Genomic DNA, 15,863 nt, shown 5'->3' on the forward strand with positions numbered 1-15,863 from the left:
GACAGATTTGTCCCTGTGCAATAGTTCTTCCATGCACTGTGGCTGGTGTCTGTTTCCAGGCAGGTGTAGGCACCATGGGACACGTGCCCTGGCACCATGCCAGAGCCAACTGCTAACTGTTTACATTCCTGGCCTATTCTGGGAGCTGAGTTGCCAGCAGACTTAGTGTGCTGTGAACTTCGGCCCTGGCCCTGCAGTTGCATCATATTGCACCAGTGCTTTTTCCCAGACAGCCGTGTTTACACATTGCCTCCATCTCCAGCCAAAACCAACTCTCCCACTGTGCCCCTCTCAGCAGCAAGAGTGAGCCTCCACCCTACAACCAGATCCCTGAATGTCAGCAGAACTGCTAAGGCTCGTTGTGGAACCTCTCTCCAGGTGGTGGACTCCACAACTCTGGTCTTGGGTTCAAATTCCTACACTGCAAAAGCAGCAAGAGCCTACTGTAGAATTAGTCTCCTGATCAAGGAGGGAAAGAACCTTGCCTTGTTCTTCACAGGCTGGTTCAAGGTGATACTGATATTGACTGTGATCAGTAGCATAGTGATGACTAAAGCCATACCCAAGTGCGGATATACTCGGCATTAAAACAAAGACTGCCCCACGGAAAGTTGAATTCTGTGCTCCATGTACCAGAGAGAGAGAATATGCCTCAAGACGCTGGAAAAGAGGCGCATTCACTCTCTGTGCATCTGTGGAGGATGCTTTCCAGTTTGTCTGTATTCATTGTGCTCCATGTACATCATGCAAATTGAGCACATTAGCACATATATAATGTACTTATTTTGCAAATGTCTGCCAGGCACAGGGCAAATTCAAGTAACTGAAGCCCCCTGGAAATCCTCCCCTGTCTGAAATTTCATCAGGCATTTCCCTGATGATGGGCTAGGAGCACTACCCATCTGAAGGCATTATGCAGAAATTCCATCTTTTCTCCCTAATGGATTTTCTGTAGTAGGAGATGGAAGAAGCTGTGGGAAAACACAGGAGGGTTACAAATGGAAGACGGCCAAGTCCAGACACATGCATACACCCTGTAGGATTCCATGAATGAGGCAGGGTGCTGGAGCAATAAAAGCATTGCCTAGAAACTTATCTTCAGAGCCTTAATGTCTAGGATGGGTTTCCTGTTCCTGTTGTTTACCGAAAGCTGAGATTCTCAGAACGGTGATTTCCACATCCCGGATGAAGTTCTGGATTTGTGCGAAGTGACTATAGAATGTCCCCATCCCAGGACACAGAGTCACACAGAGATCTTTGCAGCCCAGCTAATACAAGGCACAGCCCACAGTGCTTCCTGGTGGCAACATGCCCACAGACACGGCCAAGACACTCCCTGCAGGCAAGGTTCATGCTCTCTCATGGCTCATGAATGCCCATGTGTGGCTGATGCCAGAAATGAAACTTCCTACCCAAAAGGTTTCTGGTCTGGCCAGTTATAGGACTAGGTTGACTGAAAGAACTGGGCCTGTTTAGCCTTGAGAAGAGAAGACTGAGGGGAGATATGATAGCACTCTTCAAGTACGTGAAAGGCCGTCACAGACAGGAAGGCCAGGATCTCTTCTTGATCATCCCAGAATGCAGGACACAGAGAAACGGGCTCAAGTTGCAGGAAGCCAGATTCCGGCTGAACATCAGGACAAACTTCATGACTGTTAGAGCAATATGACAATGGAACCAGTTACCTAGGGAGGTGGTGGGCTCTCCCACACTGGAGGTGTTCAAGACGAGGCTGGACAGCCACCTGTCAGGGATGCTCTGACTTGGATTCCTGCATTGAGCAGGGGGTTGGACTCGATAGTCTTGTAGGCCCCTTCCAACCCTACTATTCTATGATTCTATGATACTGGAGGTAGCATATAGCCATTGAGACTAGTAGCCCCAACTACTAATTTTGGAACACAATCCCTGTCTCATTAGATTCAGCTGCTGTCCAACACACACACACCTCACGTTTTTGTAGTCACAACACTCCTCTTCCCTCATTTTCTGATACAGTCACACACTAGAAGTGCTCGACATTGGCTGGATTGTGCCGGTGGATTTTTAGGTTTATGCTATTTGAATCATGTTATCTCAATAATTTGTAAGCCATGTTGAGCCTTATTGGAGGATGCAGAGGCATATATATTGAATCAATCAATTATTTGTAATAATGTGCACCTTCCTTTTTTCCAGTTTCTGGCAGGGCTTCCCAACCATTATGTATTGGTGGGCACATTTGGAATTTGAGATGGGCAGTCTCACAAAATGGCTGCCATGGTCCATCTGAGGGAACTTGCCCATGCATAAAATGGCTGCCATCATGGGTGTAGCTGGTCACAAAACACCCATTTCTCAGAAGGCAAACTGATGGGACTAAAGGAAAAGTAACTTAGCTAGGATGCTCCCTGTCACCTTCTCTAGCCCCCAGGACACTCCTTACCACCACCACCACCCAGTTTACCTTTTTTCTTTTTTCTGCTCAGTTAAAAAAGAAATGTACCCTATATATTCTAATTGTAGCAGATGGGGAATGTGGTTACAGAAGCTAAAGTCCAAGGACTGTCCTGCAACTCAGGTGCGGGACCTTGGCACCCGAGCAAAGCTTAGCTGATGTCTCAGGGTGACGGACGGAACCCTGAGCAGTGCAGTAACGTGGCACCTGCCCAACGTCACAGCACCAAAAGGGAAACTAGTCGATGCCTACAGGCATCCTTCCTCACCTTGGCTAATCATCACCAGAGGATTTATCAGCAGCAGATAAGGACTTTGTAGCTTCTGAAAGATGGGGGAGCCAAGAAGGGCTCATTTCAGAAGGCCGTGCAGAGGCAAATGCCAGCAGTGGCAGGGGCCATTTTTCTGCTTGCCAGTGTACTGCAGTGGATGGGTAGAGCAGCCTTCCCCAACCTGGTGTCTTCCAGATGTGTTGGACTAGAACTCCCATCATCCCCAGACAGCTGGTTAGAGCTGATGAGAGTTGTAGTCCAATACATCTGGGGGCGCCAGGTTGCAGAAGGTTGGGCCAGAGGTTCTCCCTGTGCCTTGGGACAAAGTGCCCAGGAACAGTCCTTCAAAGAGCTAGCCTTAAAAGAGAGGAGACCCAGGTGCTGAGTCTTTACCCTGTTTATTTACCTCAGGGCAGCTCCAAGCTGGAATTTTAATCCAAACCTAATTCTGACTATATACCAAAAGGCAAGCCAGATATGTGCATTTCAAAAAATGCAAATAGCAGTTCTGGGGGACGGGGTGGGGTGGAGCCTGATGATTGACAGGATCACAGCAGACAGGAAGGGGGAGTTTAACCTTTTTGTTCCCTGTTGTGGTCCTGAAGAAAATCGCTCCTTTGAAGCTGCTATTTATGGATGGATGAGAGGATAAGCAGAGCTCAAGCCCATCAAGGTTTTCTGAGTTCCACTTCAAAGCTCAGTCCACCTCATTCCCATTCCCGCTTGTGAGCTTTTTGTTGTTGTTGTTCGAAAAGGAAAAGTGCAGTTGGATATGCTTTTAGTTATTTTTAAGTGCACTCCCAAATGCATATTTCCCCCCGCCCATTGACTAAGGGTGCAATCCTATGAAAAAAAGGCAGAAAAAAAGTCCTGGCTGACTGAGGAATGCTGGGAGTTATAGGTCTTCTTTCTGTCTAAACACGCATCGGATTGCACCCTGAAGCATGAAAATGTGCATTTCTCCAAAATCTGCATTTTTACAGTGCACATTTTTCGACAGTCCGCATTTATTTTGGACCAGCATTGCAAGCTCAGGAATGTGGAAGCTTTGCCTGAAAAAATGTGCTCATGTTTGCATGCAAGGTTGCGAACAGGACAAATTTTGGTCAGAAACGAATGCATGAAGTTTTCATATATCCCCACACCTATTTGCACTGAAAGGAAATGCCCCTGTCCCCCTTGGGTATTTGCCTTTTTGAAAAATATGCACATTAAATGCAAAGACACCTTTAATATTCCATCTAGACTGACCCTGCGTGGCATTCTTCAGGTGTACACCTAACATGTATTAGGCAGGTATTATATGTATTACACGTACATTCATAGCATGTACACTATGTATTAGGCGGGTATTACATGTATTAGGCGGATTTACATGTATTACAGGTACATTAATAGCATGTACACCAGTCAATCAGCTGACGTTGGCAGCTGCTCCTTGTCAAGCGTACACTCAGGGCTCGCTCAGCTACACATGATGTTATTTCCACCTTTTAAAAAAGTGGGAAAATCTGGCCTATTTTATTCTGACAAAAAAGCAGCTGTGGGCCCCCAATCCAGAATGTGCTCCTGATCTGGACTGGGACCCCGCCCCGGTTTCCCACCCAAAATCACCCCCCAGAGCTCTTATTTGCCCCCACAGCAAACATAAGGCTCCCAATGATGATGTGTACCATAACAGAAATGTCGGGGAAAATGGCCTAATGCACAATCCCGTGGTTCTGTGACTGCCGCCACTGCCACTCTCTGCACCCACAAGCCAGAAAGGAGAGGACATCTCCAGCGCAGCATAGTAGCAGTAGCTTTTATTGTATGCTCTGCAGGTTTCGGAGTAAAAAGACTTACACTCTTTAAAGTCTTTTAAGTTTCCAATGTATTTATGGTTTTCAGAGTGTTGTCTTTTGCAACTTTTAGGCTTTTTTCTAAAAGTTTTTTTTTTACCCCAAAATGCATAGAGCATACAATAAAGGCTATGCCCAGCGCCAGAGACGTCCTCTTTTTTCTGGTTCGTGCATCTGAGGTGCAGCTGTTTCTTCTCCCCCAAACCCCACGCCCCACCCCGCTCTGCTTCACTCTCTGAACCCAGGCAACTTCTCTGGGGTTATTCCAAACTCCGAGGCAAGCTGTTGTTTCCCTCACCCTCTCCCCATATTTTGCCATTTCACCTACCCTGGGCCCCTCCTCCCTCTGGGGCACTGAACACTCCCCCCTCTCCTCCCCCCCAACACCATGCAATCCTCACCCTTTTCTGCATCATGGCTAATGGTGGTGCTCCCACTCCCCGCACACCTGTTCCCACCACAGGGAGCCTGTAATCCCCTCTGGCTAATCCCCAGCTCCCTCCCCAGCTGGAGGAAACCTCCCTTGGGGCACTACAGTCAAGCCAGCCAATCAGACAGGCACAAAGGGCAGGGCCAAAGCTGGCTGCCTGAGTGACAAGTGCCGAGGAAGCTGGCTGGGCGGCACTCGGGAAGAGCCAGTCAATGAGCAGAGATCTCTGGAGCCAGAAACACCGGCCTCTCCTCCTGGCACTAGCAGCAGGTCCTGGCCCCAAGGAGCAGGGAGACCTGCGGGAGACAAAAAGAGGTCCTGGGCCCAAGGCAGGCTGCCACCCTTGAGGCTAAGATGCAAGCACTCAGGACACGGCAGAGGCAGAGCTCGTGAGCTCCGGGCACTGTCACTAGACGACGCGGCAAGAAACCTCCCAGCCTGCCGATTGCTGCCTGCGGCCCCAGGCCCCTTCATGGCTCCTGCTCTCTACAGCCTGCAGGGCAACTGGACTCCCCTGGCCACGCTGGCCCTGCTATGGGCCTCTTTGGCCTGGGTGGGGGGAAAGCCTGCGTGCCCGTCCTGTAGGACGCCCCCTCTGGAGCCCAGTGCTGAGAAAGCCTTCCTGGTCGAGGTAGCCAAGCAGCAGATCCTGCAGAAACTCAGCCTGAGCGAGAGGCCCAACATCACCCACCCCGTGCCACGTGCAGCCGTGGCTAATGCCCTGCGGCGCCTGCACATGGGCAAAGCCCGGGTGGATGGGATTGGGCACTTCTCTGGCTGGGAGAACTCCGAGCCTGACGAGCAGGGCTATGAGATCATTAGTTTTGCAGAGACAGGTGAGTCCTCTCCGTCGCTCTTCCAGGGGTTTGAATGCTCTGGCACAGGGAGTATAAGGGCACAATCCTAGCGTGTTCAGACAGAAAGAAAGTCCTGCAGCTCCCAGCATGCCCCAGCCATGCTCCCTATGCTGGGAGTCATAGAAAATATCCTATGCTGGGAGTCATAGGATATTTTCCTGTTTAAACACACATAGGATTGCACCCTAAGTCACTTAGAGTGACAACATTGCTGCATACAGAGCCATGCTTGGGGAGTAGCGGCTAGTAGTTATTCCTTGTACTTCAAGTTCTCCTCTGTGGGAGTTCTTGGTTAAGTCTGATTATGTGCTCAAAAATATCAGATGAAAAGAGAGAAGGGCAGTGCATTTAGAAGAGCGGGGCCAGATGGCTATATTTCTCATCCAGTCCTGCCTCCTGTAGCATATCTCAGGCTGTTATTATTTTTCAACAGAGAGCTTGAATGGATATGGTAGAGCGGAGGCATTGTTGCCTCTGGTGTACATACCCATGCCACTATTGCCTCTCTTCACAGGCTTTGCAGTACTTTAAAAAACCCTGCAAAACCTGTTTGACCAGAGCGATGGTGGGACAAAACAAACGAGCCTGTACAGCACAGACAATGATATCGCTGTCCTCCCACGTTCGATTCCCTTAAAATGACTGCCTGTCTCCAGCCGCAGTCCTGATTTGTTCTGTCTTCTCTGCTTAATATGCAAGGTGGCAGCGGATGACTGGGAGCAGCTGATATACAGGATGAGGCCAATGAAATGCCATTGGATCACTGCCTTTTTATGCACAGATGTTCTATGCCTTTAATACTTGCATGGCAGGCAAAATTAATAGCTGAGGCTTTCCCAAAGGTGACAGGAAAGCTTCACCTGTTGATTTCTGCCTGTCATTCACTATTCATCAAAATAAGTGGTGGGCAGCTGTAGGAATACCCCACACCATTGTGTGGCTTTCTTGCTTGATGCCTGTTTTATTAATTCGCTCGTCTCCTTGACTTCATCCTTTCTGTGTGCCCCTGGGGACTTGGAGGCTTGTCCCCAGCTGCCCATTCATCACAGTGGGTCTTGCACAGGTGGATCGGGCCCCAGATCCCTTCTTGCTCCCAGCAGGCCAGGAGGGATGGTGGTTCTACTGAGAGGCGCTGAGATCTCCTAACAGAATTCTGGGAGGTGTATCGATTTATATACAACTGTTTGTTTTCACCATGGGGTGACCTTTGTAGCCACTGCATGGTCGCAATCCACGTGGAATCCACATGGAACACGGTGTTGTAAATGGGCTAAACAGGAGTGTGTCTGCTCAGCCCGCACACACAGGGCAAGGCAAAACTATCCACCTTCTTGGCACATTGGTTGTTCATCTGTTAAGCACATTGCCAGGAGGCACAGATAAGGTGGCCTGGTGTCCTCCTTTACAAAGGGCAGTCCTCTATTTTGAAGAGCAATTAGAAGACAGTCCTCTCTTTGCAGGCATCCTCCATTCGAAGGACTATCCAGTCTATATCTGGTTTAAAAATAAAGGACCATGAAAAGCGAGAGTGGGGGGGGGGGCCTTGAAGTGGCCCATCCACTGTTAGTAGCACCTGGACAGCAGGCTGAATAGGCACACAGGTGGTCACCTGCTCATAGTCGCCCCCACTGCACTGAGGTGCAACGTATTTCTGTTTAAATTATAATAATTGTTTCTAAATTTGCAGCTAGACATATAAATTAGTATATGCAGATGTCATGGAAATTGGTGTCCTCTTTTGCCCTCCTTTTTTGCCGGGGGGGGGGGGGATGCATTTCCTGCTCTTTGGCAATGTACAGCTGGCCACCCTATGCATCGACGAGTCCCACCAAAGAATGATGGACAGAGGAAATGGTTGTGTGAGGGAGCAAGATGAAAATGGCCTTTGATATGGAGTCAGGGGGCTGAGAGAAGGACAGATGCTGAGAACCAATGTGGCGCAGTGGATAGATGTTAATTTCGGTATTCTCCCTCACTGCTTAATCATACCTCATTTACGCAGGATTGTAAACCTATTTTAGCAGGGCCTGCCTTCCCGCATATTTTGTACAGAGTCTATTTTTTTAGGCACCAAAAAAATAATAACAATAATGATAACGTATTATTGTGATTGTTATTATTTGGCTTATACATGGAAGCCAAGGGGCTCAGGTGAGAAGCTCACTGGGTACCGTTGGGCAAGTCACGCTCTCTCAGCCTACTCCTTGTTCTGGGTCATAATACAAATTGCTGGAGGAGCCGGGGATCAGTGGCAGAGCACCTGTTTTGCATGCAGTAGGGTCCAGGTTCGATTCCTGGCATCTCAAGGTAGGGTTAAGAAAGAATCTTGCCTGTAACCACGGACAGCCATTGCTGTGAGTCAGCGTCAGTGACACTAGCCTAGACGGACCAAGGGCCTGACTCAGTGTAGGGCAGCTTCCTATGTCCTAAATGTAGCAAATAAATACGGAGTGAGAGCAAGGCAAGGCATGGAGACCCTGTTGACACTGATGGAAGGACCCTGGCTCAGGTGTGTTCTGGGGCAGGCCAGGATGAGCAATGCAGAGACTGATTTTCACCTTGACGGCTTTTCTCCTCCAACAGAACCTTCTGGGCTACTCCAGTTCCAGCTCACCCACACCAAAGGCCAAGACATGCACATCCTCCAAGCCCAGCTGTGGCTGTACCTCAAGGCCCACCGAAACATCACCCTTCAAATCTACCCGGCAGGGCATCGGCAAGCGGCCCTGGCAGAGCAGCAGCTGGAGAGCAAGGGGAGCGGCTGGCACACCGTCTCCCTCATGCCAGCGATGCAGGGCTTCTTTGAGCGGAAGGAGAAGAGCCTGCGCCTGGAGCTGCAGTGTGACGGCTGCCGTCCTGATGCCGCGTCTTTGGTGACTGCTGCCAGCAGCTCCCACCAGCCCTTTCTGGTGGTTAAGGCCAAGATCCGGGAGACTGGCCATCGGGTGGCCAAGCGCAGCCTGAGCTGTGACCAGAACTCGAACGTGTGCTGCCGAAAAGACTATTATGTGGACTTCCGGGACATTGGTTGGAACGACTGGATCTTCCAGCCAGAGGGTTATCAGATAAACTATTGCATGGGAGAGTGCCCCATGCACCTGGCTGGTGCACCTGGGATAGCAGCCTCCTTCCACACCACCGTCTTCAACTTGGTCAAAGCCAACAACATCCGGACCGCGGGTCGCTCTTGCTGTGTCCCCACGCAGCGGCGGGCCCTTTCTCTGCTCTACTTCGACCCGAACAGCAACCTCATCAAGACGGACATCCCTGACATGGTGGTTGATGCTTGCGGTTGCAGCTAAGGGCAGGGCTGTCAGCACAGGGAACTCTGATAGGGGCAAAGCAGGGGACATGGAACAAATTCCCCTCCACTCCCATTTGGACATCCGTGGCAGTCGTAATGCTCCATCCCAAGTCGGGGTGGGGCGGGACGATGGCATGGACTCTTTTCAGAGAGCAACGGTGGTTTCTGCGGAGGAAAGCCAGCTGCAGCCGGACATCCCCCATCCTGCCTCCCCCCAAATGTATATGTTCATGGGAAAGCACAGAGAGGGTGCTAGGTAGGGCTGCCCACAGGATCCTTTCGACCACGAACACTATTTGTATTCAGATCTGCCTCTGTACGTGGCTACTCGGTGGCCCCTCTGAGCTCTGCACCCCGCCCCCCCATGTCCCAAGTAGATCTGCAGGTAAGTGGCAGAGCCCCTGCTTTGCATGCAGAAGGTCCCAGGTTCGATCCCTAGCGTCTCCAGGTAGGGCTGGAAAAACTCCCGCCTGAAACCCTGGAGAGCCGCTGCTGCCGGTCAGTGTCAACAATACGGGGCTAGATGTACCCAGGGTCTGACTCAGTGTAAGTCAGCTTCCTATGTTCCTATCCACTATACCTCTTCCCCAGCCCCTATGTGTGGCCCTGAGGTGAGGCCAGATGCCAAGTGGTAGAAAGGTCAGCAAAACATGCTCCCCGGAAATATAGGGGGCCCCACAGACATGGCCCATTTACTTCACTTCCACTTTTGATGCACTCAGAATTCCACAACAGGATCGGAGAGGAGGAGATGGGAGAGTTAATCACGGAAACCCCTTCACAGCTGACCAGCTGGGAACAAGGGGACAGAATTTAGGGTCCTTAGCCTTAAAGGCAAATTTCAGTGGTGCATATCGTTAAGATTCTCGTTATTGCTACTCTCGTTTTCACGGTCTTCCTTGCAATCTGTGTCTCCAGATGGACTGGGCAGTGTTTACTTGGGGAATTCCTGCACTGGGCATACAGGAAAAGGGGAAGACCAAGGAGCAAGGCCCGCATGCCCAGTGCGTGACACTGACACCAAAGGGGCCCTTGATACCATTGTGCCTTTTGTATTTGTGTGTGTGCGTGTGTGCACGTGTGTGTTGCATTTATGTTAATGTATCTTATCTATATTATTTTATTTTTGGAATGTCATCAATAATTAAAAAAGGATTTCAAAAAATAGCAACGCCTGGGTGTGCTTTGAGAAATGTTGTTCATCTGTAAAATTATCCAGATATGATGTTAAACAGGATAAAAATTGGACTCTCAAAGCAGACACACCACTTCCACAAGAATCTGCTCTTAGGATTATACCAGTATCTGCCAGGCCAGGCCAGCTCTTTTTCCTTCCCATGCTTATATCTGCTAACCATCCCTCCCCTGGTGTGCCTCCCCACTTCCTGGGATACCAACCTCAGCACCAACCCATTTTTCCAACAAGCCATCCCCCGCCCCCCATTTCATCACACTGGAAAGAATGGTTGGCTGGGGGGCAGGGCAAGCCTAGGCACAGAGGTAACGCTAAAGGCATTTGCACACAGTTCCCAGTTACAATTTTCTAGCAGTCATTTATCGGGTGCTTGGGCACATAAAGGGCTTCTTCACACAGAGCTTTTATCCTGCTATTGAGATGGCTCACTCACAGAAGTTTCCGGGCCCTTTAGATGATGCTGTCAACCTCCAGGGTGTCTCCCGCACTAAAAGGCCTTCATTCCATTTTTAAATACATCGGAGTTAATGAGCTATCAAAGTACCCCGCTTGTGTTCCACTTGAGTTCCCTCTGTGAAAAACGAAAAGCCGCAAGAAGAGGAGGGAGACCAATTAAGCATATGGAAGACTCAGGTAAGGGGGAGAAGGCTGGGGAAAGGGGAGGGGGGAAGGAAGCTCACGTAAAGCGAGTCTGTTGTGATCCTGCATTTAAAATGGAAGCACAAAGCCCCCTTTTAAATGCAGGATTTTAGGCTGGTGTAGAGATGCTCCAAGAGAGAGGGAGAGTGCAAGATCCTGCCAGAGTTGGAAGGACAACCATTTTTAAAAGTATTGGAAATGACTTGAGAGAGGCTTCCCTTCACACAAGCGACTGAAAAATCTGCTTGCCCTCAGCCAGGCGTATGGAACCTCAGGCCCAGGGGCCAAATCTGGTCTGCCTGGAGTCCCCATGCGGCCCCCTGGGATTCCCCAGATGGCCTCTCCCTGGCCACACCCCCTTCCCCAACCACTGATCACTTGGGGGTTTCCTGGCTTCTGTGCACTATCTTCCCCATTTTTAAAGGCTGAAGTGCCTCTCCTAAGGCTCAGCTACTGGCAGGAAAAGTAGCAATATACTGGTATTTTTCTATTTTTGGCCCTGCCCCTTTTGCCTTTGGCCCCACCCACCACTGGGATGCAGCCCCCGAGAGCGAAACTGAATTCGGCCCTTGGGCAGAAAGAGGTTCCCCACCCCTGCCCTAGATGGAAGTGTGATGAGTAACACCACACACAGCAATCCCTCTTTCAAAAAGCCTTCAGCTCTGAAAAGAAAACGATCATCTGTCTCCAGCCTGATGAAAGTTACCTCACATTCCTTTTTTTTAAGGGGACACCTAAAAATCTAATGTATGCATTTGACAAACAAGAGTTCAAAACTATGCATGTCATTCTAGCATAGTCATTAGAGGACCAGGATTGGCTGAAGCTGCATGCTGAGCGTACCTGGTGGCAAACTCAGTTTAGGGCTGGTGGCATAATAGGGGGAAACAGCCTTTTAGAAACACCCGGTTTACTTCTGAGCCATCCAGTTTCCTTCCCTGAGCTGGGAAATGGGTCTAGGAAAGGAAGACAAGAAAGGAAATTGGACTAAGTTCCAATCCCACGGAGGACCCAACAGGATGGGGCTTTTCATCCTCTCCCTCCTCTCTTCTTCTTCCACTTGAGCTGTCCATGGGGACAGAGAGGGCAAGCTGTTTGCATGTTGGTTTGTTTCTCTAACCTGTAAGCCACTCCTTCCTTTCAAGATGAGAAAAACCAAACTGACTCTCACAATTGTCAAAGTGGACAATACCCAAACCCTTAATGCTAAGGCAACAATCAATGTAAGGCAGCCCACAATATGATGTCCAACGGTAGTATCTCAATAGGATCCTCATTGTACCATTTTAAAGTCTCCAAATTGAATGACTCTTGAGAGTCAAGTCATACCAGTTTAGAATAATGAAAATCTATAGAATAATGCTGCAGGAGGTGCTTTCCTGTAGATTCAACCCATGACACTCGTGCGTATTTAAAAGGACCACCACAACCACCACTTCTGTAATCAGCGGTCAACCGTACGTATCTGGGGGGGAATGAAGAAATCTACTCCAAACTGTGAAGAAACCACATGACTACTTAACTGGACAGGCCCAACACACCAGCATGCAGCATACTTGGGCAAGAACCAGGGCCCCACAAGGGCCCACCAGTTCTTTCACTGGGTTGCCATTGGTGTTATTGGTTCTGCCACAACTCTTACCTAGGGAGCCCACCACCTCCCTAGGTAATGGGTTCCATTGTCGTATTGCTCTAACACTCAGGAAGTTCAGCCGGAATCTGGCTTCCTGTAACCTGAGCCCATTATTCCGTGTCCTGCACTCTGGGATGATCGAGAAGAAATCCTGGCCTTCCTCTCTGTGACAACCTTCCAAGTCCTTGAAGAGTGCTATCATATCTCCCCTCAGTCTTCTCTTCTCAAGGCTAAAGAAGCCCAGTTCTTTCAGTCTCTCCTCACAGGGATTTGTTTCCAGTCCCCTGATCATCATATAGCCATCCATAGGTATAGACGCACACTTGGAGAATGTTACTATAATTTAAATAGAAATACAATCCATCTCACCATGGTGGGGAAGACGGTAACTACTAGGTGACCTGTGTGCCTGCTCAGCCTGCTGTCCAGGTGCTGACTGTTGATGGGCAACTTCAAGGCCCCTCCTGATGGTTCTTTATCTTTAAACCAGACTTGGATTGGACATGTGGCTGTTATGTGGGCATTCCACACACTGGCTGCAAACTCAGATTTTGCCACTGAGCGCCAGACCATGAGGATGTCAAGAACTTTCTTCCAATCTTTTGTTGTTGTTGTTGTTGTTGTTTTTAATGAGAAGCAGCCTTGGGAGGCTGTGATCAGGGGCAGAAGAGCAAAAGTGAGGTAGAAGAGGTACAAAAAGCTGGCAGCTGCATAACAAATATATTTCCAGATGCATTTCAAGGAAACTCTTTATCAAAGGAATGTTTAATGCTTCTTGCATTAAAGGGTTTGAATAGATGAGCTGAAGTAGAAAAGTTGACCCACGCAGTTTTTAGCAAGAAGCATTAAAGTTTTCCTTGAAAAATAGTTTTCAAAACATGTTGGAACCATATTTCCTGTGTATCTGTCTTCTTTTTAGTTCTTGGATTTGTTATGGCTGTTATTGATCCTTTCTTTTTGTAAGGGGAAAGAGGCCCCTCATCGTATTTCCTATCAAAATCACCTCCTCCATTGCTTCTCAACTGTTGACCAGAAGCATATTTGGCAGGAAGAGAGCTAAGTAGCATCCCACCCACCCCCCTCCAATCAGATGCTCTTCTGTTCCCAGTTGCTACCACCCAGGGCTGCTTTGCACTTTCAGGAAAAAAATCGGGAGAATGTTATGAATCTGTGGGGAACATTAATTTGCCCCCAAGCGTACACTTGGCAGGGAGCTGCAGCCAGTCCTAGTCCCCGATGAGCAAACCTGCATGATATACACATTTCCAAGCATAGGTGGGTCTCATTCACACATTTTTAGATGCACACTTAAAAAGAAACTTAGGTATACACTAAACAAATGTGTAAAGCAGGAGTGCAAGGGGCCAAAGCAGGCCCTTCAGGTTTCCCCAGAAGTCCATGCTCCCTAATCTGGCCCAACCCCATTGCCCCAACAACAAATCGTTTGGTGATTTCTTGGCTTTTGTGTCATTTCCCCCCATTCTAGACAGTTGAAATGCCTCTCTTTCTGGTAGCAAGAGTTTTAGAGAGCAATCCTATGGCCGCTAGACAGTGTCTAGACAGGCATAGCATTTCTCGGTTTCTGGGAACCAAGCTCGGAGCAGGGGCTCTGAGCTCAATTCACAGAAACCGCACTCCCCACACCCTCCCCTGCTGCCTCATAGGCGGCACGATTCTTCCCCATCTCCACACTCATAACCACAGTGGGGAGTGGACAAAAGGGGGGCGTTTCTGGGGGCGGGGCGGGGAGAAGACCTCAGAAGCATCGTTATGACACTTCCTATGCACTGTGTGCCCCCCACACTCCGATGTCCCCAGCTAGACAGCCAAAATCGGTCATCTAGCTGCAAATGCAGGACAGCCAGAGTGGGGAGGACAGGATCCCCTCCGTGCTCTGCCTGCCCTGCATTGGATAGGGTAGCGCCTTTAAGCTAAAATATACTGAGGGGTGGGTGGGTTGTTTTTTGCCCCAGCCTCCTTTGACTTTGACCCACTCAGGCTGAAAGGGGTTCAACACCCCTGGTGTAAAGCAACCGTCAGCCCTCTGTATAGCTGCTCCGTATGGACATGACCAATCATGTCTGTGGCATTTCTCTTTAGAACACCTTTTGTCATTCTTTATTGCACATTTTTTCCCAAGAACCTTGCAAGGTAGGTGAGGCTGAGAGGCACTGACTTGTCCAAAGCTAAGCAACCTAGGAACTGAATGAGCGAGGCTGCATTACTGTTTGTTAGGTTGTACACCTAATCATGTAAAGTGTGGATGTAACAAACGCTCCTTTGCAAACCCATGCACCATAAAGCGACGAGAATCACAGAGCTGGGATTGGCTGCAGCTGCCTGTTCAATGTATACTCCATGGCAAATCTCAGATAACTGTAACTTGCTAACCTTCAATAAATACATTATTATTGATGGTTATGATTGCTACTCCCATAATTCCCAGCCAGCATGGCCATGGTGGCTGGTAATTATGGGACTTGCAATCCAACACATTTGGAGGGTGCCAAGTTGGAGAAAGCTACCTAGAGCAATTCCCAGTTTAGTCAGCAGGTAGTCGATCTGCATCGGGTGATTCCATGACACTCGGGAAATTCATAGGCTTGCTCTACTTTTAAACGACAAGCAGGGCTTTGCATAGCATGGCAGCATGCGAACGCCACTGCGTTGCACGGCTTCGCTGTGCTTCAGAGTGCCCTGACTCCCCGTGGAGAGAGCGCAGCTCAAAGTCCAGTGTTGCATGGCAGCTCGGAGGCACATTGCTCATCTCTCAGGCCAGGCCTGTTCCCCTCTCCTATAGCCACGGGCCCACTGGTTGGCAAAGTACAGCGCAGGGGGCGAAGGGCAGCTTTCATCAGCCAGCAGGACGCTTTGTGCACAGTCTGCTGCTCAGGTGGCTCCGTTCATGAGAGGATCACAACTTGATCCTGTTCCCGGGCCTTTTAGGGATGGCTACAAATCCTGACAGTTCCCCTGGGGCTTGCAGTCACCTTGCAATTTGCACATTCAGCTCCTTGGAATGTGGAGGTCCAGCCCACCACTGAACCCCACGATTCAGTTCTAATCTCTTTTGTGGCTACCGGACATAGCTACAATGCTGGAGCTGGTTACTAGTCCCCAGTGCCTTATTTGCGCAAAAGTTCAGAAGAGAGCTCAGTCGGTAAACCTGATAAGGACCTACCTTAAGATGCCCCTGTGCCCCCAGATAAGCTTTGGACTATCATATAAGTCCATGATTAGGGGACTGTCCCCTTCA

At 49.4% G+C, this 15,863-nt stretch overlaps 1 protein-coding gene across 1 annotated transcript; it reads left to right on the forward strand.

Moving 5' to 3' along the window:
- The first annotated feature begins 5,158 nt into the window (after positions 1 to 5,158).
- Positions 5,159 to 10,299, forward strand: LOC146353502 (inhibin beta E chain-like). Its single transcript, XM_084832272.1, has 2 exons — positions 5,159 to 5,815; positions 8,420 to 10,299. Exons 1-2 carry the CDS (start codon positions 5,452 to 5,454, stop codon positions 9,136 to 9,138), a joined length of 1,083 nt encoding a protein of 360 aa, XP_084688398.1. The 5' UTR covers positions 5,159 to 5,451; the 3' UTR covers positions 9,139 to 10,299.
- Positions 10,300 to 15,863: the final 5,564 nt, after the last annotated feature.

Source organism: Heloderma suspectum, chromosome 2 (assembly GCF_057233095.1).
Source record: "Heloderma suspectum isolate Gila_16-S chromosome 2, 16-S_ref, whole genome shotgun sequence".
Lineage (NCBI taxonomy): Eukaryota > Metazoa > Chordata > Lepidosauria > Squamata > Helodermatidae > Heloderma > Heloderma suspectum.